Source organism: Sinohyriopsis cumingii, chromosome 15, assembly GCF_028554795.1.
Source record: "Sinohyriopsis cumingii isolate HCF-2022 chromosome 15, ASM2855479v2, whole genome shotgun sequence".
NCBI lineage: Eukaryota > Metazoa > Mollusca > Bivalvia > Unionida > Unionidae > Sinohyriopsis > Sinohyriopsis cumingii.
In genome coordinates, this window is record NC_142975.1 from 147,659,842 (window position 1) to 147,687,215 (window position 27,374).

General features: G+C 35.8%; 1 protein-coding gene across 1 annotated transcript in view; it reads left to right on the forward strand.

Moving 5' to 3' along the window:
• The window catches only part of LOC149783015 (lysosomal phospholipase A and acyltransferase-like), a 38,573-nt gene extending 14,203 nt beyond the window's left edge, over nt 1-24,370 (forward strand). Inside the window, exons 3-6 of the mRNA XM_089934594.1 lie at nt 4,015-4,133; nt 11,813-11,911; nt 12,819-13,046; nt 13,585-24,370. Coding sequence (XP_089790720.1) covers nt 4,015-4,133; nt 11,813-11,911; nt 12,819-13,046; nt 13,585-14,102 — 964 coding nt within the window. The 3' untranslated portion in view covers nt 14,103-24,370. The remainder of the gene's footprint in view (nt 1-4,014; nt 4,134-11,812; nt 11,912-12,818; nt 13,047-13,584) is intronic.
• Nucleotides 24,371-27,374: the final 3,004 nt, after the last annotated feature.

Genomic DNA, 27,374 nt, shown 5'->3' on the forward strand with positions numbered 1-27,374 from the left:
CAGGTTTCAAGGTGCTCTACTGTCTCTGATACTTTTGGTGGGGGAGTTGTGGTGTCATCATCATCATCACTGTCATTAGCATCACTGGTTTCGGGCTCTGGTTGTGTAGCTTCATTCTTCCCGCTAACATTTGCAACAATTTCGTCATCTAAGATGTGCTCACATAACTATATGGGGCAAATGCCATCTGCTGAATACCAGTTGAGGATATCATGATGACTGTGCTCATATTCTCAGAGTGCTTCTTCAGCTAAACATACGTCGTCTTCAGTGAATTCAGGCTCATCATCATCATCACTATCATGGTGTGTAGATGACGGAAAAGCTGGACCAAGACACTTTATCCAGCATCATTCAATGCAACGTGCAGAGATAGCATCCCATGCTTTCCTGTCGAATTGACAGACTTCTTTCAGGCTGAGTGATGCCAGTGATGTGTCGAAGGAGCAGTTGTTATCCGCTACCATCTGCTTGATCATTTTGTGACGATAGTTTTGCTTAAATACCAATATGATGCCTTGGTCCAGTGGCTGGATTTCTGACACAGTGTTCTTCAGGAGATAAGAGACTTTAATCTTGCCGTCACAACTGACAAGATTTTCTGCTGTGCAAGGCAATCATGCAGCAGCAGGAGAGCTCTTTCCTCTTGGTTGAGTTTTCGCAAATGAGCCTGAACGGCTAGAACAATTGTTTTATGGAACCAGTCTTCAAATATGGAGCTATTCCTGCATGCTTTCCTGTTGTTAGTATATTCAGAGGGAAGGGCCTTCATATTTCCATGATGAAAACATCTGGGAAACTTTGATTTTCCAATCATTGGAGGTCTGACTTTGTGGCTGCCAGACTTGTTGATGCAAGACAAGAGAGTGACTCTATCCTTCCTCTTCTTAAAGCCTTCTCGTTTGTAACTATCAGTCTTGATTGCAAGGGTGCGATCAGGTAACATTTTAAAGCATAACCCAGTCACATCACAGTTGCACACTTGATTGGCTGTGTAGTAACCTTCCTCCAGGAACCTTTTAAACTCAGTTGGGAGCCTCTTTATCAGTTGAGCGGATTTCCCCAGGCACAAGAACTTGGCTGATACCATGCCTTTTCTGGAATCTGTTCAGCCAGCTGTTACTTGCCTTTAATTTGGAATCATCTCCATTGATATGGCGATCAAATTTCTCAGCTTGAGCTTTCAGAATTGGGCCAGAAATGGGAACTCTTTATGAGCGAGCCTGGACAAACCATTGATACAAGGCTGAATCTAGGCTTTCATCATTAGCAAACCTAACCCTTTACACTGTAAAGCAGTTTCCTCTTCCAGAATGCATGGTAGACTGTGGAGCTTTTCTTCTGTTTTCCACCCTCACCGAGTGGACTCACTAATTCCTAGATCTCTGGCAAGCTGAGTTTGTTGTTTGCCCTTCTTTAGTTGAACCAGGGCATACAGTTTTTCTTGGGCAGAGAACAAGTTGTGTTTGTGAACTTGCTTTTCCATAACGATAAAATATTTTTTTAAAAATTAGGAAATTCGTAATGAGCTAATAAGCAAACACCATACACATGTAAAACCAGAGAATTAAGTGCAGTGGGCCTGCAATAGTCATGCGTCACTTTTATAAAGTTTTTGAAGCTGGATACATGTACAATTTCATACACTTTAATTTCCAGCAAATAAAGCGGACATTATTTACTTTTCAACTGATTGCGTCTAATAACACCGCAAAGCCAGGCAAACATGTGAGAATCTTTTATCAACAACTGCATTGTCTGCTGCTATGTTGTATATGCAGTTAAAGAAGAAACACATGTTGGCTATTGTTTGTGCAACAATTGTATACAGAATTAGTTGAAGACAATCACAAAGAAGACTTACTGGCTTTACTCATGAATTAGTAATAAGTAACATTTCCGATAATGTTTATTTTGGCATAACACTTCAAGAACCTGGTGATATTGTTAAATTTAAGAAGCCATGCCATGATTGTATTCTATTCGAATTCATATCGAACTCTTCCGCAAAATGATAATAAAAATTTTACACACCGTTTCTCGTCCTTTAAAGAAAATAATTATCCAGGTACGAAAAGAATACATTTACATGTATTTAAAATTTCAGGAACCACACCACAGTTGTATTTGAATTCATATGCACACTTTTCTAGAAAATGATAATAAATTTTTAATACACTATTTTATCTTGAACAAAAAATATTTTTTCATTTGCGAATAAAATATATGAAATTTCGGAAGCCATGCCATGACCATGTTATATCCGAATTTGCGTTATCATGGGGTGCGTTATAGTGGGGTCACACAGTATGTTCAGTGTGCTATGAATAGAACTCGTTACCTAAATGATTTCATATGAATAGTCCTGCTTTAAAATATTGCACAGGGTAGTATATATCATTTTCAACTTAAATTTTAACCGTTCGATTCTTTTTTTGTAAATATTGTTTTCTATTGATAGGTTGAGGAGTAAAATCTAATATTTCAATGTATATAGCTATTTTTTTTAAAAAAAATTGTATGCTTTAAATTCATTCACGTCATTATAATTGTGTGACCAAGCGCAGCTGACATTTCTCAGCTTCTGAATCTTTTGGTTTGTTGTCTATGTCTGGATCATCTCAATCCAATAAATCGTCAAAATCAGCGTTGCCTATGTTGATGTTGGAAACTATATCTGATTGCCAATCCGTAATTCTAATCATCCAAACTCTTGCAAGTTCCAAGCAAAGTTCACAGTCTCCATCATGGATGAGGGAGAATCCAACCCAGTTAGTATATTTAAATATCAAATTATTTCCTTAGTATTTGTAATTTCTAATAGGGGGTATTCCCTTAATGTGGCACTATCAATATTTACTTTTAGCGTCAAATTGCAGTTCCATGCAGATGGCACACAGGCATCCAGATAGGCTTATTTATAAATATTATCAAGGTATCCACATATACTTCCATTGAAATTCAGTAGGGGTAGGGTTATGTGTTAATTAAGCAGGGACTTACAATGGTATATTTCTGCTTATGATGATAAAAAAAAATACTGAAATGAAGTTTAGTACACATGTGACTGTTTACGTTTGTAAGAAATGAATATTTGGATTTTGCAACTCAAAAAATGGCAGGTTGTTGTGGGAAAAAGGCCTTGCACTTGTAAAGAATGGCCTGGCATGAGAAAATAACAAACCGGCATGGTGGAAACAATCTCTGTAAAATGACCTGGGGAAACACTAAATGAGTAGACACTGTCGCAAGCAGTTCTAATAAACAAATACCTCTTATAAAGTATCACTGCATTATGTTAATCACTAGATGCAATAATTAGCTCAAGCTTTAGGCACAGAAGTTCAAAGGTTTTGCCACTTACGGTCATAAAAAGTTGTCTGGCACACTTTTGTTAGTGAGACACAGATGGGTTAATTTTACAGATTGTTGGGAAAAATGGCATGGTGGTATGTAAAAATGACAGCCTGGCACAGAAAAAATGACCTGATGTAGGAGCGAAATAGTACTGCACAACTTTAAAACTGATTGGCACATGTGACCCTTAATATCTTGTACGTATATCAAAACAAATGGATGTAAACAACCAGCAGACTACTCACTCTCCTTTTCTGCTTTCTAGAGATGTCCATTTTCAATATTTGTAATATCCAGTTTTAATATAACTGTATCAAGAGAATAAAAAAAAAATCTTGTGACTTAAACGTACACATGTTCTAAGGGATGTAGCTCACTAAGTTACGGAAATTTACCGAATTTAGAGCTTATGGAGGATGGCAAACTACATCTGATAAAACAGACATGCCTGCTCAATAGGGCAACCATGTTTAGTAAAGAAACATTGGCTTGAAATGCTTTTAGCTTGAAAAATTGATAGGCGCACACAGACTGCCGGAGGATGGAGGTAGGCGAATATTCTTAGGAAATTCTTTTTTTTTCTTCACAGGTTGAGTAAACAGTCTATTGAACTATTCTAAAAACTTGCCAATAATGTTTTATTCTTTATTCTTACAGATTAGTATATGATAATAAAACCCACACAACTTCTAACCCTCCTGGTGTCGACATCCGTATCCCTGGTTTTGGTGAGACAGATACAGTGGAATGGCTTGATCCCACACACCTTAGTGTCAGTAAGTATGAAAGATTTGACTCACGGTTTATATTTCATTTACTATTAAGTATGCAGAGGTTTATTATCTCTTTATTATTTACATTAGAACACGTGAGTGAGGTAGAGAGTTCAATAGGAGAAGGAAAGAATGACATTGACAAAAGTATCTTTTTATACTAGTTGAAATTTTGCAACATTTCTTGTCTAGTCATTGAAGATTTCACCATGGTATGATATCATGTAAGAGTTGTTTAGCAAACTATGGCATGACACTGAATAAAACCACATATCATCATTCAGGAGTAATACATAGCCCTTACCATTATGTTTTGACAAGTGAAGTCTCATGCTTGTTTTCGTTTGAAATAAAAGTGGTTAAACTAACCGAATGAAACAATGCGCCACTCATAGCGAGCAACATTACTCATCACTCTGTGTTCATTTTCTGTCCATCAACATTTGCTTGTTACCACTCTGAAAGCCATATTTCTGATCCCGTTTCGATCAGACTTGGAATATATGCTTTTATCAAGATCTTGAACAATCCCAATCATTAGTGACATCCACATATGTTAATGAGGTGATCATTTATATGATTGGCAGAGCTTTCTAGTGACTGTATTTTTGATCCAGTGTCGATGACATTTAGAATATGGGCATATAAGTCACATATGCTAACCTTTTCAAATTAAAAGATGGTTAAACTGACTTCGGGTATCTGGACCTCTAGATGGTTAAACTGTCTTCGGGTATCTGGACCTCTAGATGGTTTAACTGTCTTTGGGTATCTGTACCTCTAGATGGTTAAACTGTCTTCGGGTATGTTTACCTCTAGATGGTTAAACTGCCTTCGGGTATCTGTACCTCTAGATGGTTAAACTGTCATCAGGTATCTGTACCTCTAGATGGTTAAACTGCCTTCGGGTATCTGTACCTCTAGATGCATATCTTAGGTTCAAATTTAAAAAAATTTTGGGACTAATCCACAGGACCACCTTACTAAAAATTTGTAATGATCCTGCATAGATTTCTGTGGTCATGTGAAAATCAAATGGTTCAGTTTTAAATTCAACCTTTATTATTGATTAAAATCAACTTAAGACCACAACAATTGTATTTCACGAACAAGACTCAGTCGTTAAAAGTTAATATTGTCTGTATATGATTTGTCCTCAGACCAGAGCTGATAACACCTAGTCTCTGACCTTTCTTGTTTCAGCAGAATGCCACAGCTTAATGGCATCTCTTGGGATTATAATCCTTGATGTCAGTTGAATTGAGGAGCACCATTTTTAGTTCTGATTTCAGGAATAATTTGCTAAAGGTTGAATATCAGTAAGATGTTAAATGTTTATGTTGTATAGCTTACTGTTTCCACATTGGAAAAACCCTCTTGAGTGAAAGATGTACTCTCCTTCCATTCAAAAACATTTTAGAACATGGACATCACCCCAACCAGATCTTACATCATAGACCCAAAGGCAATAGCACATCATTCTTTTCTAGAACTTGTGGTATCTGAGGATTCCTCTTAACCAGTTCTTTGACAGTTGTTTCTGCACAGCAACAACAAACCTCGCTGTTACCTCATGACCTGCTTTTGATCTGCAGTGATTCTGTGTACATAGGAATGAATTTCCTCACTTCTGGGTCAGGTTTGTGTTTTTCCCAGAAAATTTAAACAGAATCCTGGATTTGTGTTTGTAACTCTACACATCAAGACTTCATTGTCAGCTTGCCTTTATCTTTCTTTTCTGTGGACCTTGACCACTGCAGTGGACCTGGTACTGCTTAGGAGATTCCATTCACATCTTAGAAAGTGTTGTTCCAATTATCAGTTATAATTGATCATCATTTGGTTGAGCAAACCAATAAGATAACTGTTTGCGAAAGGGAGACTACTTTTTAGTCGCATGCAAAACACAATGGTTATTAAAACTTGTGTATCAATGGCGAGCTAAATAGAACTTCTGATCCACTAAAGTCGATCTAAATTATTTATTCCCTTCACAACTTAGAAATATAAAACCATAACTTATTCTATAAGTGCAAACTTTCATAATTGGGAACATATAATCATGATTATATGATTGTGCTGTTAAATTGTAGAGTTAATAAATTTAAACACATGTTGATGATCTGTTTCAGTTTGAATGTAAAATCCTTTGTAGCATTTCTAAATAATGAAAGGAAACCATGCCCTGCTATACTCTAAAGTATAGATTCATCACATATGAATGATGGGATCTTGGGGAATTGCAGCAGTATTTCATTTACATAAGACTGATCAGCTAAGAAATGTTGTTTCATTTAACAAAGTTGGAGAACAAAAATAACATAACACAATAGAAAAAAGTTATATTTGTATCAGGTTAACATATACATATCATTAAAAGAGATTACTCCTGTACATTTATTAGCATTTTGAACTCTTGAGCAAAGATATAACTGTATAACGTACAAGAATTAAAATTTGCTGTAAAGTAACCAATTATAATCAGTTACTATTTTGTTCAGTGGAACTGATTATTGGTTATGAAATTCTGACTGATTCCTATCGCTAATCTTAAATTTCTTCTGTTGGTGATCAGGAAACGACACACAAATTCTGTGTCCGACTGAATTTCTCTGGAGTTGACTTTTAAGTACCTCAGGTGGTGGTACAGTCAAGAAAGGTTTCTAATTCCACTGCATGCCTCCAAACCCCACTTCAGTCTGTACACTGATGCATCAGATGCAGTGGAGGACTGATTTAGAGCCAGAAGTAGTACATGTACTTCTCCAGGGTCATTAGTATCAGGAAGAAAATCTTCTGCACATCAATAACTTGAAAATGAGATCATTGTTCTTTGCCCTGAAAGTGTTTTAGATCAAATCAGGAGCCATTGCATGATTGTTTGTTAAGACAAAATGTACAGCAAAGAGAAACTCATGGTTCTTCTCTCTGCATGGAAATTGCAGAATTCTGCACTGGGCAGATTTGGAGGAAATTACACTCCCTGTTAATCATTTTCCAGGGAGGAAATATGTCCATGTGTACAGTTTGTCTAGGACACGCAGGGCAGTTCTAACAGAATGATTTCTGCATCAATCAAGCAGTTGCAGAGGCATTGTTTCATCTATGGGAGCAGCCTCTTGACTACTTGTTTCCCACAACACTGAACAACAGGCTACATTTTTGTGTCTCCTCAGTCCAAGACCAATGAACATGGCAATTTGATGCTTTCAGCCTGATTTAGGATTGGCTGTTGGCTTATGCAGTCTCACTCTTCAGATTGATCCCACAGGTACTTTAAAAGGTCAGTATTATCCCCATAGCAGCTCTGTGGTCTAAAAGAGGTATTGGTTCAGCAATTGGCTCAACTGGCTCATTCAAACAATCTATCCACCAGAGGAAGTTTTCAAACAGGATTGCCAGTTGCATCAATCAGGCCTGGTGGCATTCTGCTACCAAGGTAGATAACTACAAGTGGAGAATATTTTTTTTGATTGGTGTACAGGGAAGTTCATTAATCCTAGGTGCCACTGTCTCTACTGTAACAATTTTCTGCTTTTCCTATTTGAGGAAAACTCCAGTCAAAGATAAATTCTCCGAAAGCTTGCCATTAGATCAGATCTTCATACTGTGGATGTTATTGAGTACTTTGAGCTGCAGAGACTGGTGTCTTGCTCCTTGATGCCATTGTGGAATCTTGGATTTTTGTTTTGCAGGCCTTGACAAAACCTCTTTATGAACCTTTGAGTGACGCTTCATTTGAAAATCGTATGCTTCAGACTATTTTTCTTCTAACTCTAGCTACACAGTGTAAAAAGTACCAAACATCACAACCCTTCCTGGGTTATATTTCAACCATTCATATGCAGTTTGTCAGCAGTTCTGGTACTTTCTAAGTCTCATCTCTTGATTTACAATTATGTTCATTCATCTAATTTCTGATGTTTTGGTGTGACAACTGCACTCCTTGCAAAAACTTAAACATGTTTTATTTAACTTATCTTTAAATGGCACCGTATAGCCACAGTTTTGTTGAGCTGCCAAACAATTCTACTGCATACAAATGTCGCTGCACAATGCATTGAATGTTTACCAGCAACAGTGTAAATAATAAAACCCATTAGTGTGTATAGTTCTTGATTAGTCATTGAGTTGGCTAATGATGCGTTTTCCTATCGTTCAGTACTTGACTGGTACCTTGCATCATTTTTTAGTTCTAGAGGTCATCGACCAGAAGAGCTTCCATGTTTTTCATCTGTCATCCATCTGTCCATAAACACAAGTTTATTATTGCTACTCTTTCTAACTACATGTACATGAATGATTGCCATGAGGCAAAAAAAACAGACATGCATCAGATGGTCTAGTTGGTCCCAAATAAAATTGGTGCTGCTCAGACATTCGACATGGCTGCCACAGTAGCCATCTTGCAAATCCTTTTATTGCTACTCTTAATGAATTGATGATCATATCTACATGGGGTTTCCAATAAAACACTTTGTATTGTATCAACTTGGTACTTACAAAAATGTTGACAATCTGACAATGGCCACCACTACATCCATCTTGAAAATCTTGTCATTCCTCCTGAACAGAAAGTCATGTTGTCCTACATGTAGACTAGTGTGATCAAGATCTTGTTTGAGTTTGATAATGAGATCCATGCACATCCAGGTGAGCTTTATACCCCTCTAGAGGATGTGTTTCCTGTCCAGTTTTAAATAAAACACGGTATATATATATATATATATATATATATATATATATATATATATATATATATATATATATATATATATATATATATATATATATGGACTTTTATCATTAAGATCTCAACTGAATTGAATATGGTTACGAGTGTTCTTCACATAAAGAATATGTTAATGAGGTTCTCTTGCATCTGATTAGCTGAGCTTATGAACACTTCAGATCTGATTTTTTCAGACTTGGTTAATTTGCTTATATCAAGATATCCAGTGAATATCATTATTATGAGCAAGAACTGTACAGATAATATCGAGAATGTGATTTCAGTCGGAGATGTCAAAATTATAGCACAATTTTGGTGTGTATCAGGTTTTCCAAGACATGGGTAATGTCATTCGTTTTGAGGAAAGTCTAGATGCATAAATGTAAGAATATTTATGTTTATGCTCTGTCACTTGCATGATCACCTTTGGTGGGACCCCAGCTATGACCTGTATCATACAGTGTATGTCTTCTACTGCTGGCCTAACATTGTTTCAAAATAGTTAAATGGGGTAAATTGCAAATCAGTTGTGCAACCGTCCATCTAGCCAGCAGAAATAATACTTTTTTTCATTGTCTTGGCTTTTTGGCTCTGAGGCTTTAAGTTTCATACCAAAACTTTCAATTGGATTTTTTTCTCTCAAATTTAGTGTTTCACTGACTGGTAAAATGGTATGTCTCTGGATGTGTGATAGCTCCTTTTCTCAATATGCTTCTCTATGTTGTTCTTAGAGACCATAGAAAACGCTGGTCATAGTCTGAACCATTCTATTTGTCATAGTCTGAACCATTCTGTTTGCAAAAAGTTACTAATATTTCTCCTAAATAACTGTTTAAATGATCAAAATGATATTTTCAGTTACTGCGTCTCTCAGCTTTGTTGTTGACATTGTGCATATCAAATTCATTTGTTTGCTTGTTTGGAAGTTTCATTTGTTACTCAGTTAACTAGTCCACATCGTTAATTTTATCATCTTGACTTCTAAGTTGATGAAACAGCTTGTTTAGTTGATCCACAAACAAATTTAATAAATCAAAAGTTAAAGGCTGTTCTAAATGAGCATACAGGGGCCCTGAGTGGCCGAGTGGTCAAAAGCGCTCTCTGTTACGGATCACTGCCATCTCATCTCTGTCTGCGTGGGTTCGAGTCTCAGATTCGGCCAATGTGGGTATGTGAGAAAGCTTGCTAGTAGCTTCTTGAGGGTTGGTGGTTCTTTCTGGGGATTTCCCAGGTTCTTCCTCCACCATTAATACTGGCCACCATGTATAGCCTGTCGTGTGCTGAAAAATGGCATTAAAACCCTACAACAACAACAACAAAAAATGAGCATACATCTGTTGTTAGATGAAGTTATTTCTTCTGCTTGGATTAAATGAGCTTACTGAATTATTTTTGCAAATAAGCTCATAAAGATGATTCAGAGGAGGAAAATTCACATAAAAGTGTCGGGATAAAACATGGCTGCTACTGAGTCTGACATGATGACTGTTTCACCAATGAGTCATAAGCCAGGCTCTCTGGCAGCAAAAATGTAAATTATGACACAACTAAGAGACAAATAAATTTCAGACACATTGGGTTCACAATTATCCATCACTTGAATTTATTGACTTTGAAGGAAAGATGTTTTGCAGTTATTGCAGACATGATCCCAAAATGGCATTGGTTGCAAATTCAGCTGGTGTATTAGTCAACGGAACCAACAAATTCAGGATTTAATCAGCAAAGTCTTATGACAGTTCTGAACCTCACAGGGCCACACAGTATATGTATGACATCGAGTGAGCTTGGCAAAAAAATGCCTGAACTTAGAGCTTCTCATCCTCTACAGTGAAAGGCCATTTTAAAAATAAATGAGAATGAAATGAAAAAAGAAATAAATGAGAGTTCTCTTTAACACAGCCTACACCGTAGCCCAATAAAGGAAAATTATTTTCTGATATGGAAATGATGTGTGTTCTTCAGGAGAATAACTATGCTAATCTTGGTGCTAATAATAAGAACAAACTAAGGGCAAGAGACCTTTTACTGTCAATTGATCAAGTCTTGAGAGGAGAGTTAAGGAAGGTCTGAATTCCAGTAAATTCCTTTTCATTCTTGATGACAGAAGTACTGATACTACCATATTGGAGCAAGAAATAAAGTATATATATTGCCATGACTATAGAATAACCCAACTGATGAACCTATCGAACATATAATCAGGTTGTACATTATTTCTTTTGCATTTTATTATATATTAAAATGAAAACATCTCATCGAATCTAGGTAAGAAATTGAAATTTCAGGACCTGTAAAATGGTGGGACAGGTGAATTTTCTTAAACAATTGATGAACACTGATCATCATTGTCTTACACCAGTTGTATAATGGGTGCAAACTGCATATATTAATGGGATGATCTTGTATCTGATTGGAAAACTTAGACAAATCTATTAGAAAATTCAGTAACTCATGCACTTAATATTTTATCTTTGGAAATAATTTTTATCAGAGCGTAGTAAAATATGTAAATTTGACACAGTATAAAGTTTGGGAGATATTTTAGGTTTATATTTCTGCAATAGTAACATAAGCCTGCTTAGTGAAATGGTGAAAATTAAGTTATTCTAAGCCAGGTGAATGATATCAGTATCAGTTGAGCCTCTTGTTTGGATAATTTAGGAGGCCTTTTGAAGATTGTGTAAATATCTGTTTCTTGACACAGAATGTTTACACTGGGTTTGTTCGGTAGCTTAGGCCTCAGTGACATCATTGTGGCTGTGGGCAAGCAAATAAATTAAGATATTTTTTTTTACATTACAGTGTAGTATTAACTGTACATTCAGTGTTTTAAATCTTGTGTCAGTGATATTTTGCATCAGAATTATTAAATGGATCCTTGCTTTTGAAACATCAAGTGTTGACTACTTTTGATTTGGAACTAATATAAATGTGCAAATCATTTCAGCAACTTACTTCAGCCCAGTTGTGTCAGCTATGGTGGAATGGGGCTACACACGCGGAAAATCAGTAAGAGGAGCTCCATATGATTTCAGGAAAGCACCCAGTAAGTATTTGACAGAAGGAATTTCTCATTTTGCCTTTTATTTTCCTCATTGAATATGGTTGGGGTACACAGAGTTACATTTTTCCATCCATGAGTAAGTATCAGATGTGACCATTTTAGTTTTTTTTCTTTCTTTTTACTTTCCCATGATAAGTTTTCTTTCTTAGTTACTTGCTTTTGGCTTCTTTATAATGTGATATTTCAACAAGTCATTTATGTACTGAAATATTTTCAAACTTAATGTTGGTTAATTGGTTGCTTTATAATAGCACTTTCAACGCTGTATTTGGTTATATTATGCTTAGGAAATGGGAGCTAATTACCTTTCCAAAGGACATACAGAGGCAACCAACTTGGAATAGCCAATGCAGGTATCAGACATGTTTCCCATGGATTACAACTCTGATGATGAACCAGCTGAACTAATAGACTTAATTTTCCCAGGATTTTATTTTATCTTTTCTTGACCATTTCAGAAGGTTTGTAAGAAATCCTCCTTGAATTTACATTAATTATTCATAATGGGAGGGCCTCATGGATGGTATTTGGGGTTAACTTGTTTATGTACCTGTGAACACTTTCTCTTTTTTGACTTATTTGATACCTTAATCATGAAAATGTTTTATCGCATATATTAAAGCACAACACATCAACATTATAACTGTAATTAAATCTGTTGACATGTGTGAAATATCCCATATAGTTTTAAGCAAATTATGAAAATTGGATATTTCTACCTTTAGGCTGAATAAATTGATTAAAAATGAATATTTTTATATTTTTATGACAAGTTTAGATGTTGTGCTGAGGATGTTTTCTCACTAAAAGACTAGTTCTCCTTTTGGGGTACATTTTGGTTAAAAATCTGATGTATACAAGTTTTCATCTTGTTTTTTTTTTTTTTCAGATGAACTGGAGGATTACTTTAAAAATCTGACTGAATTGATTGAGGACACTTACATGCAAAACAACAGTACAAAGATTGTTATAATTGGGCACAGTATGGGTAACCCACTCACATTATATTTCCTTAATCAAAAGTCCCAGCCCTGGAAGGATAAGTTCATAAGGTCCCATATCAGTTTGGCAGGGGTCTGGGGAGGGGCTGTCAAAACCCTCAGGCTCATGGCTTCAGGTAAGTCTCCATTATTTTTTTACATGTTAAGATGAAGAACAGGGCTTGCAATACAATACAAAAAAGTGATCAAGTTTTTGTATTACACACAAGAAAATATATTCTCAATTGTACTTTTTCTCATATAAAAGTCACGTTTTTGAGCAGGTGGTCTTTTCATGCATGTAAATTTGTAATAATATTTGCAGAGGCATAGAAATGGTTATTTTGTTAAGGTGATCACTATAGCAGATTGGACATATTTCCTAAATACACTTAATTTATTTGATACTTAACATTGGAAATAAACTTAATTTTGACTGATGAGCATTCACCATTTATACTCGTTTATAGATTGGGTCCATCTTTAAACAGCATAAACCCTGATCTATCATGTATAATGTACCTGCAGATTAGGGTCTGTGTTGTTTTTTATGATTATTCCTAACAAACTGCATAGACCCAGATATGCTGGTGCATTATGCTGTAGCAGATATGGGTCTTTGCAGTTTAGTCTGACTTATATTTGAGTATATACAGTTCATATGACTGATTTCAGGTGACAACTTGGGAGTACCAATAGTAAAACCAATCAATGTGCGCAGGGAGCAACGCAGTATGCCTAGTACTGCTTGGCTTATGCCTAGTGATACATTCTGGACTTCAACAGAAATCCTTGTTTCTTCGCCCATTAGGAATTATACTGTTAATGACTACAGTGAATTCTTCATTGATGTAGACTTCACAAATGGATACTTGATGCGGAAAGACACTGAACATCTGATCCATCCATTAAAGGCTCCAGGTGTAGAGCTCCACTGTCTCCATGGCAACCATGTGGACACACCAGGACAGCTGATTTACACAAACACCACCTGGCCTGATGCAGAGCCAGATGTGATCCAAGATGATGGAGATGGCACTGTCAACATACGGAGTCTCCAGGGATGCTTAACTTTCAAGGGGAAGCAGGCACAACCTGTTTATTACCAGATCTTCCCAAAAGCAGAACACATGGAAATCCTTGCGAGGAAAGATGTCATTGCATACATACAGAATGTACTTCTAACATTGTGATGATATAGACTTAGATCTACAATTAATGCCGATAACTTTATAGTTCTTGTCAGAATGCCATATTCAGCCATGTATACCCTGTACATAACTGGACAGGACAGCCCAGATAAACTGCCATATTCCACAATCAGATCAAGACTGACAAACTGTCATTACATTGGGTACCTTCAGATCAGGATTGACAAACTGCCATCGTGCAACATAAAATTGGGATTGATCAACTGTCATAGTGCAACAAAATTGGGATTGATCAACTGTCATAGTGCAACAAAATTCAACATAAAATTGGGATTGATTAACTCTCATAGTGCAACATAAAATTGGGATTGATCAATTGTCATAGTCCAACATAAAATTGGGATTGATAAACTCGTAGTGTACCATAGATCAGGACTGATAAACTGTCATTACATACCATCCTGTCAGACTGGGACTGGTACACTTATTACAAATTACAGTCAGATTGGGATTTGGAAAAGACAGTTGTTTACTATCAGATCAGGATTGAAAAACTGCCATAGTTCAGAATTAGATAGGATTGAAAAACTGCCATATGCCATAGTTCAGAATTATATCAGGATTGAAAAACACGGTGCAGCATCAGATCAGTGTTAAACTGTCATAGTGCACAATCAGACCAGGATTGAACTGTCATAGTGTCTTATCAGATCTGGATTTACACAATTTCATGAAATTACAAGTAAAATGAAGGATACAGATTTTGATATGCTGGTACATTATGTTACACAGCAAATGATCTGAGTGTTATATGCTGTTCATTGTTGGATGCACTGTGTCATACATGAGTGGAAAGTGTGGTATAATGAACTCATTTAGTAACAAACCAAAACCACTCTCATTCTGAATTTATAATTTGAATTAGTTGTTGCCATTCTGTATCTTAATAGGCTAGATTAGGACAAAAATTATATTAACATGTACAGTTAATTGTCTTGACTCAATATCTAAAACTTTGTTAGATTATCTGCATGTGAAATCTTAATCTTTAAAATTGAAGGGTTATGGACTTTTCCATTGTAAATATATTTAAAATGTTTTTGACTAGTTAAAATTGATTTGCAATATGTTCAGTTTATACTGAGTTTTGGTTTTAAAACTTGTGTCTTCTCAGGTATCATTAAATACTGTATAACATGTAATTTTTTTAATGTAAAATTGTATGATCTGATAATTTTGACTCAAAAACATTTTTGCCTGTTACATTTTGATGATTATGTATCTGAACAGGTTATAATTTTTATGGTTATAAAGTTTTGACTGAATATGTTTTCGCATCCAATGTTGATGATTGGCTAATTATGAACATTTCTCTACAGCTCAAAATTCCTGTTATAGGGTGTAGAGATCCAGCCATATAAAATGATTATCATTATGAATCCTAAGAAGTTCTGCTGTATTGTCCTAGAGATAATGTTCAATTAAAAGGATTGTCATTGTAGAAAAGAGTCGACTTGAAATCAGTTTGTGTTGATTTCTATCCATAAATAATTAAATGAACAGAAATCAGTAAAACTTGAAATAAATCTAAATGGTAAAATGGTACCAATACCATTATCACATATGACAAATCTCGTGTCTTTGTGTCATGGGCTACCAAAATCCTAGGTTTCTTATTAAATTAGGTAGCGTAGTTGGGTACATATTTATATATATATGTAATCATAGTATTTCAGAAAGGACAGTATTTAATATACTGAACAATCGGAGAAAAGAGATAACAAAACTATCAGTTTGCGATGAAAGTGTTTCCTCTGTGGTACTGAATTTAAAATGAGCGATAGTCTTTTAGATTTATAAAATAATATGGGCTGTAGTCTGTTGGATTATGTCCTGGATTATAGTCCATTGGATTCCTATTTCATCTTGGGACATAGACTGTTGGATTCTTAAGATAATCTGGGCTTTTGTATATTGGATTCCAGTTATAACCTGTGCTGTAGTGCATTGGATTCCTGTTATAACCTGTGCTGTAGTGCATTAGATTCCTGTTATAACCTGTGCTGTAGTGCATTGGATTCCAGTTATAACCTGTGCTGTAGTGCATTGGATTCTTGTTATAACCTGGGCTATATTCTTTTGGATTCCTGTATTAACCTGGGCTATAGTATACTGGATTTATAATAAAACCCACTTTTTCGCATTTAGTTAAAATATTCATTTCAGTATATGAATCTTTAACCACAGACCATTGAAATTCCATTATCGTGGTTAAAAACGAGTGTACACACGCACACACACCTTGCATAAAAGAATGAATGCTAGTCATCCATCTGCCACGGTAGCATGACTATCAGGACATAGTTTGCAAAGTAATCCAGAAAAAAAATCCCTGTAAATCCAAAATGACAAAAATTAAGTGCAACTCCATTTCCCCAAAAAGTTAGGGTCACATTTCCAAGGGCAGTGATGGATCATATTCACTGCGGTAAATATTTGTGAAATGATAGTTGCAACCCGAAGTATCTCCCTTTGCTATTTACATATGACGCACTTTACAATAACACACCAAACAAATAAAAAAATATATAAGATAGATTAGTAAGTATATAACGGCTGCACTTCTTATAATTTTGTTTTTGAAACATTTAGAATTGAAATATTAAGGGTCTACCCAGCAGCATAGGAAATGTGATCTTGACTTTGGGAATGGAGTTTTTATGAATCCAAATGTGCCGTGGGTTTTCAGCTCAGCAGGGAAGCTTTTCTGGTTTTTTTCTGATGGTTCCATAAGCATTTATACCTTATTGGTGTAAACTTCTAACCAGTTGGATGGATGTGCAAAAGTTTTTAAATGGTAAAATTACATTTCAGTGGTTTTGTTGCATTCGGGCCACTCAGTATGCAAGACTCTTCTTGCTATCATTGACTTGGTTTGTGTTTTCCTTCCCCAGATAAATCTCAAACTGGTGACAGAAAGTCCCACTTTATTGACTTTGATGGAAGATACTGTTTTACCTTGTGTAATCTCTTAAAGTCAATCTTACCTGTATATATGTTTACATTACCTTTTTGTTAGATCATTTAATTAATTGATTTATGTATATTATAATCAGCTTTTAACTGATTCAGTTACTGAGAAGGTATCTATTCAGTCTTATAAAAAAGTATTTTTTATGGTCCAAATTTTGTTTTATTGTCTTAATTTAAATAACATAATTTGTAACTTTTATCCTTTCTTTACATTTTAGACTAGATTTTTTGTTAGTTTGTTGCTGTAGTTTTATTGGTTGGAGGTATGACAGGGTGTTGTGTATTTAGTGGGTATCTAATGTGATATGCACATGTGAAGTTTCCTACTTAATGAGTGATAATCATTATAGCATGTACTCACGGACATACTTTGAAAAGGCAGTAAGTTCTCCATCAATGTGGAGTGCTGCGTAACTCAGCAGTGCCATTTTGGATGTATCTTGGGGGGGAAAACCCACTGCTTATAATTGGAAAGTTAAATTTACATAACCTATTAACAGGAAATACGTCATTACAGCTGGATGTTAGTAAAAACGCTATCTTGGTTTTGACTATCTTGAGGTTACTTTGTGTTGAATAAAAACTAAACTTATCTTTTTCATCTGTTTTAACTATCCTCTCTGTTTTGAAATAAGCTCCCTGCACAGAAATGCGATTCAGCATGTGCTTATCTCCCCTACTGGCTGTAGCACAAAGCCATGTGTGTGCTAATGTTAGGTAAGAATCAGTCATTACAAGAAGTGGACAGGAGCAACAAAGAGGATACAGACTTTTAAAAAGAGATTGAAAATCCCAAAACTTTTTGGCTAGTTACACATACCAATAGAAATGATTTTAAAAACTTGTAAATTTGTTGAAACAAATGGGCTTTCATAAAACTTTAAAACCTGGGTATTCATAGGGAATTGTACATGGTTCTTGTGTCCTTAATCACATGTCTAGATTTGTCAGACCCAGACGAATCTGAAAGGTAATTTTAACATTAATTGTTTTATTGTTAACCAGTATACTGTGTCTCAGGAGGAATATCTATAATTCACAATCTATTATAGCTCTTTTTGGCTTGAAGAGATTTCAGTCCCTGTCTGCATCAGTTGTGTCCATTTCTTTTTGCCAAATATAGTTTGTATTATTATAAATTTAACAAGCATTACGGACTTATTAAATTGGTAACATGGTATAAATTCACTGGTATTTCAAGTCAGCTTTATATATCAGGGGAGATAAATTGTTAGACCTGATAGTAGTTCTGATGGTAATACTGGAAATTTTGTGCAAGAAATGCTTTTAAAAGCAAATCACAACAATTCCTCTAGTTGTGTTTCAGCTGTTAATAAAATTTTAAAATGACATATAAAGAAAAGAATATTATAAAGATCAATTAGGGCAATATGTTTAAGATAGTTAAATGGATTTAGAATAGCAATATCTCTGGAGTTCTTCCACCTGATCTTCTGCAGATTTGGAGGACTCGGATCCATAAGTGTACTCAGTTCTTTGATTATGGAATTGCTAACATGTGTCTCGGATGTATTCCATTATAATAGATAATTAAGAATATATTATAAGGCTTCTGAAGTCGGATTGTAGCATGAAATGTAATTTGTGATTTTTGTGAATGGAAGTGTGTTTAAATATGCATGATTTTGAAGTAGTTGTACTGTATGTTATTATTTCAATAAAAAATCCTGTTCATGTTATTAAGAATGAGACATTTTAATTGCTATGTTAAGTACAATTTAAACCAGTATGATGATATGCTTGTTGCCAGTTTTATTTTGAAAGAAGTGCGTGTAGCTAAAAAAAAATCGTCTCTCAGACATTATACCAGTAAACACCATCCCATAGGAACATGGATAAAAGTTGATAGTTATTAGACCACTACTCATGGATGCTTGGAAATACTCATGGATGCTTGGAAATACTGCAGTGGTAATTGCTGTTTAGAACTCTAAGTATAATTATTGAAACATGTTCCTGCAAAATAAGAAGTTCATCTTTGCCAAGTCTGCATTTAATTGTTCAATTAAGATTGCTTAATTTTTCTTACCTGTGAGTTTATTGTTCGGTTACTTGCATACTGTACAGTTTTGCATCTTAGTAAAGATTTCAATTGTGGGGAAAGATATTGATATGACCAAAATCAATCATTTTAAATGTGTCTACATTTTCTTTTTTAAAAGTCACTTCTAAACATTTAAACTCACTTGAAATCATTCACATTCAGTTTGGTAAATGGATATAACCCAAATTGGGACTTCACATTTACATTATTCCCCAAAAATTGTGGGCTGTGCGGTATTAATTTTCACTCGGCATATTAATGTTTCAAATTATCTTTGCTCATGTAGCTGAAAGAATAGATATTGATATAATTGGGGGGTTTGGGAGAAGATTTAATCTTTTATTACATACATATTACGTTACAGGAAACAAGCTTGAATAAAATGGCAACTGGTTAATTGATTGTACAATGCTTACCTTTACAAGATTTGATTTATTATGAATCTTTTATAGAATCTTTTTTGATATAGTAATAAATTGTTTTGAAGCCATGTGCTTTTTGGAAATGGCAGTTCAGCATTTGGAAACCAGGTAAGCTTGCACAAAAGTCAAACCTTTTTACAACCTTACCATGTCCTAAAATGGCGCAATGCTGGTTTGCAAATTTACCTCGACCCGGAATGCAGAAGAGTAGTTTGTCACCTTCCATAATTATGATGGAAAAAAATATAGTAACTTAATGCACATAAATTTGTATAATAATGGCAAGAGAGAGAGATATATAGAGAGAGTGGAGAGAGATAGGCACATGAGTTGGTTTTTGTTTGGGGTTTAATGTCGTTTTCAGCACATGATAGGCCATGCATGTCAGCCACTATATTTCTTAGAGGGGGAGCCATGGGGTTGGTTGAGCTAATACTTGAACCCATGTGGACAGTCTGCGATGTGAATGATCTGTAAAGGTGAGCGACTGCTTGGCCACTTTGGGACCCCAACCGCATGAGATCAAAGTGAGAGATGCATGACTGAATATGAACCCATGAAAAAGATAAAAACTAGTGAATTAGAAACCCAAATCAAGATTCATGATTTTTTCCCCAACACATATATTTTCATAGAAAATTTGTCATATACTTTAGTAAATAAGCAAATATATATTGAAACATTTGGCTATTGATAATGTTTTATGTATATGAGCAGCATAAATAACTCAGTAATATTGATAAAAGTCCAGCAAAAACCATGACTAGTTACAACTAGTTTCAAGCAACATTTTAAAACTTTTAGGGCCTTATAGGGATAAATATATAAAAAAATTATATTTCAAGCAGTACTCAAGAACAAAAACAGGAATATGTTTGGTTGATATATTGAATATATTAAATACTCCGTATATGAAGCTGTACTCAAGAACAAAAACGGGAATATGTTTGGTTGATATATTGATTATATTAAATGCTCCATATATCAAGCAGTAATCAAGAATAAAAACTGGAATACTTTGGTTATAACAGCTCTTTAATATCCTTAAGCATAAAAAAAGCAGCTGCTGTGAACAACCTTTACTGTCAGCTACCACATGTTTATGTCAGTTATGTCATGCAGTAGGCCTGTTGCATGTGTAATGATTAACAGATATTTCAAATGACATTTTATGCATCATTGTATACTATAATATATTGTTATGTTTTATAAGTAAATTTCTTCCTGTACAGCCAAATTGTACGTTTTGTTATGCACTACCAAAGTTTCTTGTGTTAGGCTATTATTTTACAGCCAGGGAACCAGTCTACTGGTGAGAGATTAAAAAATAGAATTCTAGATGTTTTGAAATGCATCCACCGGTTGGTAAATGGACCTGATTCTTTCCCATTATTAATTTCACAAAAGTTGACAACAAAATAAAAATAATCTCTTTTATTTTAATATTCTGTATATAATTTCCTGCTGACAAGATGCTATTTTAATCCTTGGTGTGAGTTTTTGTCTTAGTAGATGTAGACCAGCAGGTCACCATTTTTATCAGTGATTGGCTCCAAAATTTATAGCAGCAAAACCTATTTTTCAAGGCTTAAAAATGTTTCTTTAATGAATACAAGCAGATGTGGTTTTATCCATGACAACTGTGCATCTGTGTCAGTATCATTAACAGATTTCTAAGAAATTACAAAACAGTGGATCATTTTGGGAGTAATTTACAGCAATTGCAAATGAAAATGCAAAGAATTACAGAAAACAAGACTTGTGAAGCTTTACAGCTGTCTGGTATCATCTGTCATGGTGCGAGCCTTTATTATCAGCTGCTCACCTGGGGGGTGGGGGTGGAGACCTTATTAAATGTTCTACCTTGCAGTTTCATTCTTTGCACAGGGTTTGATTTTTAAAGAAAAAGAATTTCCCAGGTTTTTCACACTGGTTTTCTTGGCTGTTTTAATTGTTTTAAATGTACATCTTATGTATTGTTATGAGGTCTTTTTTTGTATTTATTTTGGTGTGTGATTGATGGGAGTAATTTGGGTTATAGAGTATACAGCATGGTCTGACTTCACATGTGCACCTCTCAAAAGACTGCCAGTTCATCTTGGTTAATTTTATTTCCTGGACTTTGGAAATTGGAAGAAGAAAACACTAGCTGATAACTTCTAGTTGTTTCTGTGTTTTATAATTCATTTATTTCTGTTTTGGAAGTTTGTATTGTCTGCTCAGACAAAATTCATTTGGCCTATTTTAATTACTGATAATGTTGGTGTCCTTTGGACTTGTTCAGGTTCTTTTCTTGTGCATATGGGAGCATCCATTTTGATCAACTGTCTGTTTTAAGCACTGTTGACCAGTTACTGTACATAGGAAATCTTCACTTTCAGTAAATGAAAGTTGCATAGAAGTATGCCATCATTTGTTTCATTCTGCTTGTTGCAAATGCACATAACTTCAGTGTATACCTGTCTCCTTTCATAAATACTTAATGACCATAGAGCAAAACCATAACAGCACGAGGCATACAAAAATTGCAGTTTAATACCTTTTTAAAGGCTGAAAAAATGTTTCTAATGAATGAGAGCATGTGTGGTTTTTATACAGTCTAATGCAGATATTTATTCTTTAATATAATAACATTAAGTTATATGGGAAATGAATTAGTGTTCCAATCCTTGTAACGTTTTTGTGTTAAGTCTGCATTTAAGTTACTGCTGTACATGTCCAAGTGGATATAGTTGTTTTTACACGCCTGTTTAGGTGTTGGGTTTTTTAACTCTTCTGGTCATAATTCAGTCTGCATTTAAGTTATTGCCAAGTATATGTCCAAGTGGATATACTTGGTCAGAATTCAGAAGAGCTTATGGGATGGATTTTTGTACGTTGTCTATACGTTAACACAAGGTTGTTATCACTATTTCTCCTAAACTACTTGGAGGAAATCCATGAAAATTTAAAGAAACATTCATCCCATGGTCTAGTTAGTCCTGAGTGAAAATGGTACTGCTTGGACATCCGATATGATCTCCACAGCAGCCTTCTTCAGAATCTTATTACCTCTTTTTCTCCTGAATGGATGGTCAAAACATGACGGTTTTCACTAAAAGACTTATGATGTATAGTTGGTCCTAAATGAAGATGGTGCCAATTTGATGTCGAGTATTGCCACTATGGCAGTCAGCTTGTGAATCTTGTTGCTGTAGTTTCTTCTGAATGAAAAGCCATATTAACATGGGGGTTTTTGTCAGAAGACAGCTTATGATGTCTAGCTGATCTGAAAGGAAAATGGATCTGATGTTTAATATGGCTGCCACAACTGCCGTCTTGAAAATCTTGTTATCACTACTTCTAAATGGATGGTGATATCTACATGGGGTTTTCACTAAATACCTCTTATAATGTCAAGTTGGTTCTAAATGAAAATGGTGCCAGTATGACATCAAATATGGCTACAACAGCAGTCATCTTGTTATTTCTACTCCTCCTGAGACCAAAGTCATAGTGACTTGGAGTTTTCATGAGAAGATTTCTTATGATGTTTTGTTGGTCCTAAATGAAAATGGTGCCAATCTGATGTCTCATATGGGTGCAGTTGCTGCCATCTTGAGAATCTTGTCATTGCTACTCCTGCATGGGTGGTCATATCAATGGGGGTGGGTGGGTACTAAATGAAATCTGATGATATCTAGTTTGTCCCAAAATAAAAATGTTGCACTACAACATCCAATATTGACACCACTTTGGTCATCTTATTATCACTGCTTCTCTTGAATAAATGATCATTTCAGCATGTGGTTTTTCAGTGAAAGTCTTTTTGTGATGTCTAGTTGGCTGTAAATAATAATGGTACCAGTCTTACCTTCAGACTGGACACCACTTTTGCATCTGGAAAATCTTGTTATCACCACTTCTTCCATGTGGCTGGTCATTGTTTCACCAGAAGACTTCTTATGATGTCCATTTGGTCCTGAATGGAAATGGTGTGTATCTGATGTCCAAAATGGCCACCTTGACAGATATCTTAAAAATCATGTTATTGTTAGTTATGCAAAACGGAAAGTCATATCAACATGCAGTTTTAAGCAGAGGTCTTAACATAATGTCTTCTTGATCTTAAATTAAATTGCTGTTGATTGATATCCAGTATGGGCCCACAGTGGCCATCTTGAAAATCTTGTTATTGCTACCCCTCTTATGTAGAAAGTCCCTTTGACATGAGATTTTCATCAGAAGAATTCTTATGGTGTCTAGCAGGTCCTAAATGACAATGATGCAAATTGACTCACAATATGGCCATCATGGTGACCATCTTGAAAACATTCTCAACTTCCTAAGTGGGTGGTTTTATCAGCATGGGGTTTTCACCAGTATACTTCATATCATACCTATTTAGTCCTAAAAGGAAATGGTGCCATTTGTGTATCTGATGTAACAACAGTGACTTAAACCTTTAAAATTTTCTTGTCACTAGTTCGCCAGAATGGATTGTCATATTCATATTGGGTTTCCACCAAAAAACTTCTGATGTCTACTTGGTCCTAAATGAAAATTGTGCCTATCTAACATCTAATATATCCATCACCGCAGGTTATCTAAAAGTCTTGTTCTTGCTAAAGAATATGAGAGATGGCTTCAGCACTCAGCACTTAAATGGAAGAAATGGTATCAAATTCTAGAAATTGATTTAGTCCAGTAGAGCGTCAGTTGCTTTGAGGGATTGTTGTTTTGCCAAATGTTATTGAACTCAATTTTTTCATGTGCAAGTTAGGCCGCATTAAAAACATTCACGCACTGCCTGTCTGCCTTTTTATTTCAATGTGCCACTTTTCTCTACCTGCCATTTTCATGAGTTAACCATTTTCACTTAATTGAATTTGAGTTTAATAAGATTGCACAGTGTAGACCCATATACCGTGATGATAAAAACTAAGTGATAAAATGTCTTAATTTATGCTATATATTTTTGACAAAACAACACCTGACATGTTCATCAATGAATATATATTCTTAAATAACAACGGAAATGAAGCATTTTCAGAGAAACGATGGAAATAAATGTGATTTACCATACATCAGTAGTATAGTGGGCCACCGTAGCCTCAATGGGAATTAACATTACAGACCCCCTCTAGCAATTATAGCCTCAAAATTTATAGCCTCAATGGGAATTAACATTACAGACCCCCTCTAGCAATTATAGCCTCAATGGGAATTAGCATTACAGACCCCTCTGAGCATGTATAGCCTGAAGACTTGAAGTATACCCTGGGCAACTCTAGCCTCAAGGGGTAATTTAATATGGGAATATATCGTGGGACTGTATAGCATGAATGGGAATGGAACATGGGAAATAAAGGACCGTCACTTTGGGGACAATGGGACTTAAAATTACAAACACTGTCCCGGCACTCTGGCGACAATGGGAATTGAACATGGGAGATTTATATAACGCAGACAACAGACGAACATTGGTACAACACACTAAAAAAAAGTTTTTGGAGGGTTCGGCAAGAAAGTCATTTCTTTTTGAGACCAATGAGGGGCCCAGAAAAGGGCATTTGGCTTATATTTCCTCCACTTCTTCAGCCATCTCCTGACCTTTCCCACTATTCCTGTCTTCTTCTTTTGGGATTCTGGCATCCAGTCAGGGTAGCCCATGGTTCTGAACTTGTTTTGGATTTTGATCCAGTTATGGTTCAGCCTCTCAAACTCTTTCGTTTTCTTTATATTTTCTCTTTCTTTTCTCTCCTTTAGCCAACTTTCCTTGATCTTCTTCACTTCTACATCTATCACCTTTCTCATCTGTTCTTCCACTTTCTTCAGTTGTTCACGACCACTTTTGACAAAGGGCTACTCTGACCATTGCTCTATCTCTTCCAAATAACATCTTACTTCTATTACCTTATCCATAGCTTCTTTTATTGTCCCCACTGACATAGGGGGAATTAATTAATCCTCTCAACATCTTCATTTCTTCTATTATCCCCTATATCATCTCCCTGGCTAATTTCATTTGGTTAACATAGTCAACACTCTTTGTTAACATCCGTTCTCTTTCAATTCTTTGAACTGCATATTCACCATCCACCATCCACCATCCAAAACTATTTCTTAAATCATTGAACAAAGCTGACACTGCCATCTTCTCCGCTTATTCCGTAGAATGGCGAGAACGACGAACGCTTTGAGAGTTATATCTAAAGCACGGACGTGAAGGAAAACATCCCCTATTTTTTCTCTTCTCGTATTATTTACTATCCACAGAGAGGTGGGGAGACAAATAACTAACCACAATCTACTATCCACACGCAAAGAAGCCAAATCAAACCCAAAATTTACTATCCACACACGCTGAGAAGCAAAAACATAACCACAATCTACTATCCACACACGAGAAGCCAAATCAAACCCAAAATTTACTATCCACACACGAGAAGAAGCCAAATCAAACCCAGAATTTACTATCCACACACGCTGAGAAGCAAAAACATAACCATAATCTACTATCCACACGCGGCGATGCCAAATCAAACCCAAAATCTACTATCCACACACGGGAGAAGCTAAAAACATAACCACAATCTGTTATCCACACACGAGAAGAAGCCAAATCAAGCCCAAAATTTACTATCCACACACGAGAAGAAGCAGAAACAAACCCACCATTTACTATCCACACACGCAGAGATGCCAAATCAAATCCTAAGATCTACCATCCACACACGTTAGAAGCTAAAAACATAACCACAATCTACTATCCACACACGGAGAAGCAGAAACATAACCATAATATACTATCCACACACGGGAAGGTTTAACACAAACCTACACAAAAGCTACAGCGCTTACAAAACCCAATAATCTACCATCCACACAAACGTACGTGAGCGCTTACAAATACACACACACACACACACATAGAAACATAACCACATTATTAAAGGAGTGAGTGTTTATAATTACACTACTCCACACTCATGCGATTGGCAAATTGAATAGTGTTTCCTTTCTATAGGTTTAGTTAGACTTGAAAGGGTTGCTTTTATGGAACTCCATTTGCACCTGGCTAATGGTTGCACCTTCTGGGTCTGGCACCGCATACACATCTACGACTCCAATCGTGATCCCAATTGATACGTGTGGCTGGGAGCGCAGAGGAGAGATGATTCGCTTCAGAATCCCTATTTTCCGTTTGTGGGATTCTGAAGTTTTCCTGCCTTCTGCGCCACATCCGCGGATGGTGAATTTGTGGAACTGCTACAGGCTGTGGTACTGCTGCTTGTGGTTGTTGTTGTTCACGTTGTGGTTGTGGTACTGGTAGTACTGGGTCTGGAGGTGGCAATGGCTTCACCTCACACAGAGGCCTCATTATTGCGTGAAGCAAAATGGTTCTCTTCTTTTCCTCCTCTTCTTTCTTTTTCCTCTTCTCCTCTTCTTCCTATATCCTTGCTTCCTCTGCTACAGCCTCCATAGCCAGCTCGTCCAAGAGTCTTCGTGCATACTCCAGGTGCATCTGGAGTTCCAAGAGTTTGGCAATTCTACTGCTCATTTTCACTGTTGATCAATGAACGATGAGTAGCCAGACTGACGAGTGCTTCCGTATATATTACAGACGCAGGGACGTGAAGAAAAACATCCCCTGACATCCTAATCTTACATTACCTATATGATTACCAAAAACACTCGCGGACCTAAAAAAAAACCACTCATTTTTTATACTGACAATCACTCATTCAACATTTGTTGACAAGCGAAGGAAACGAAGGGTTTAGTCACAGTTCTAACCAAGATAAGGAAATC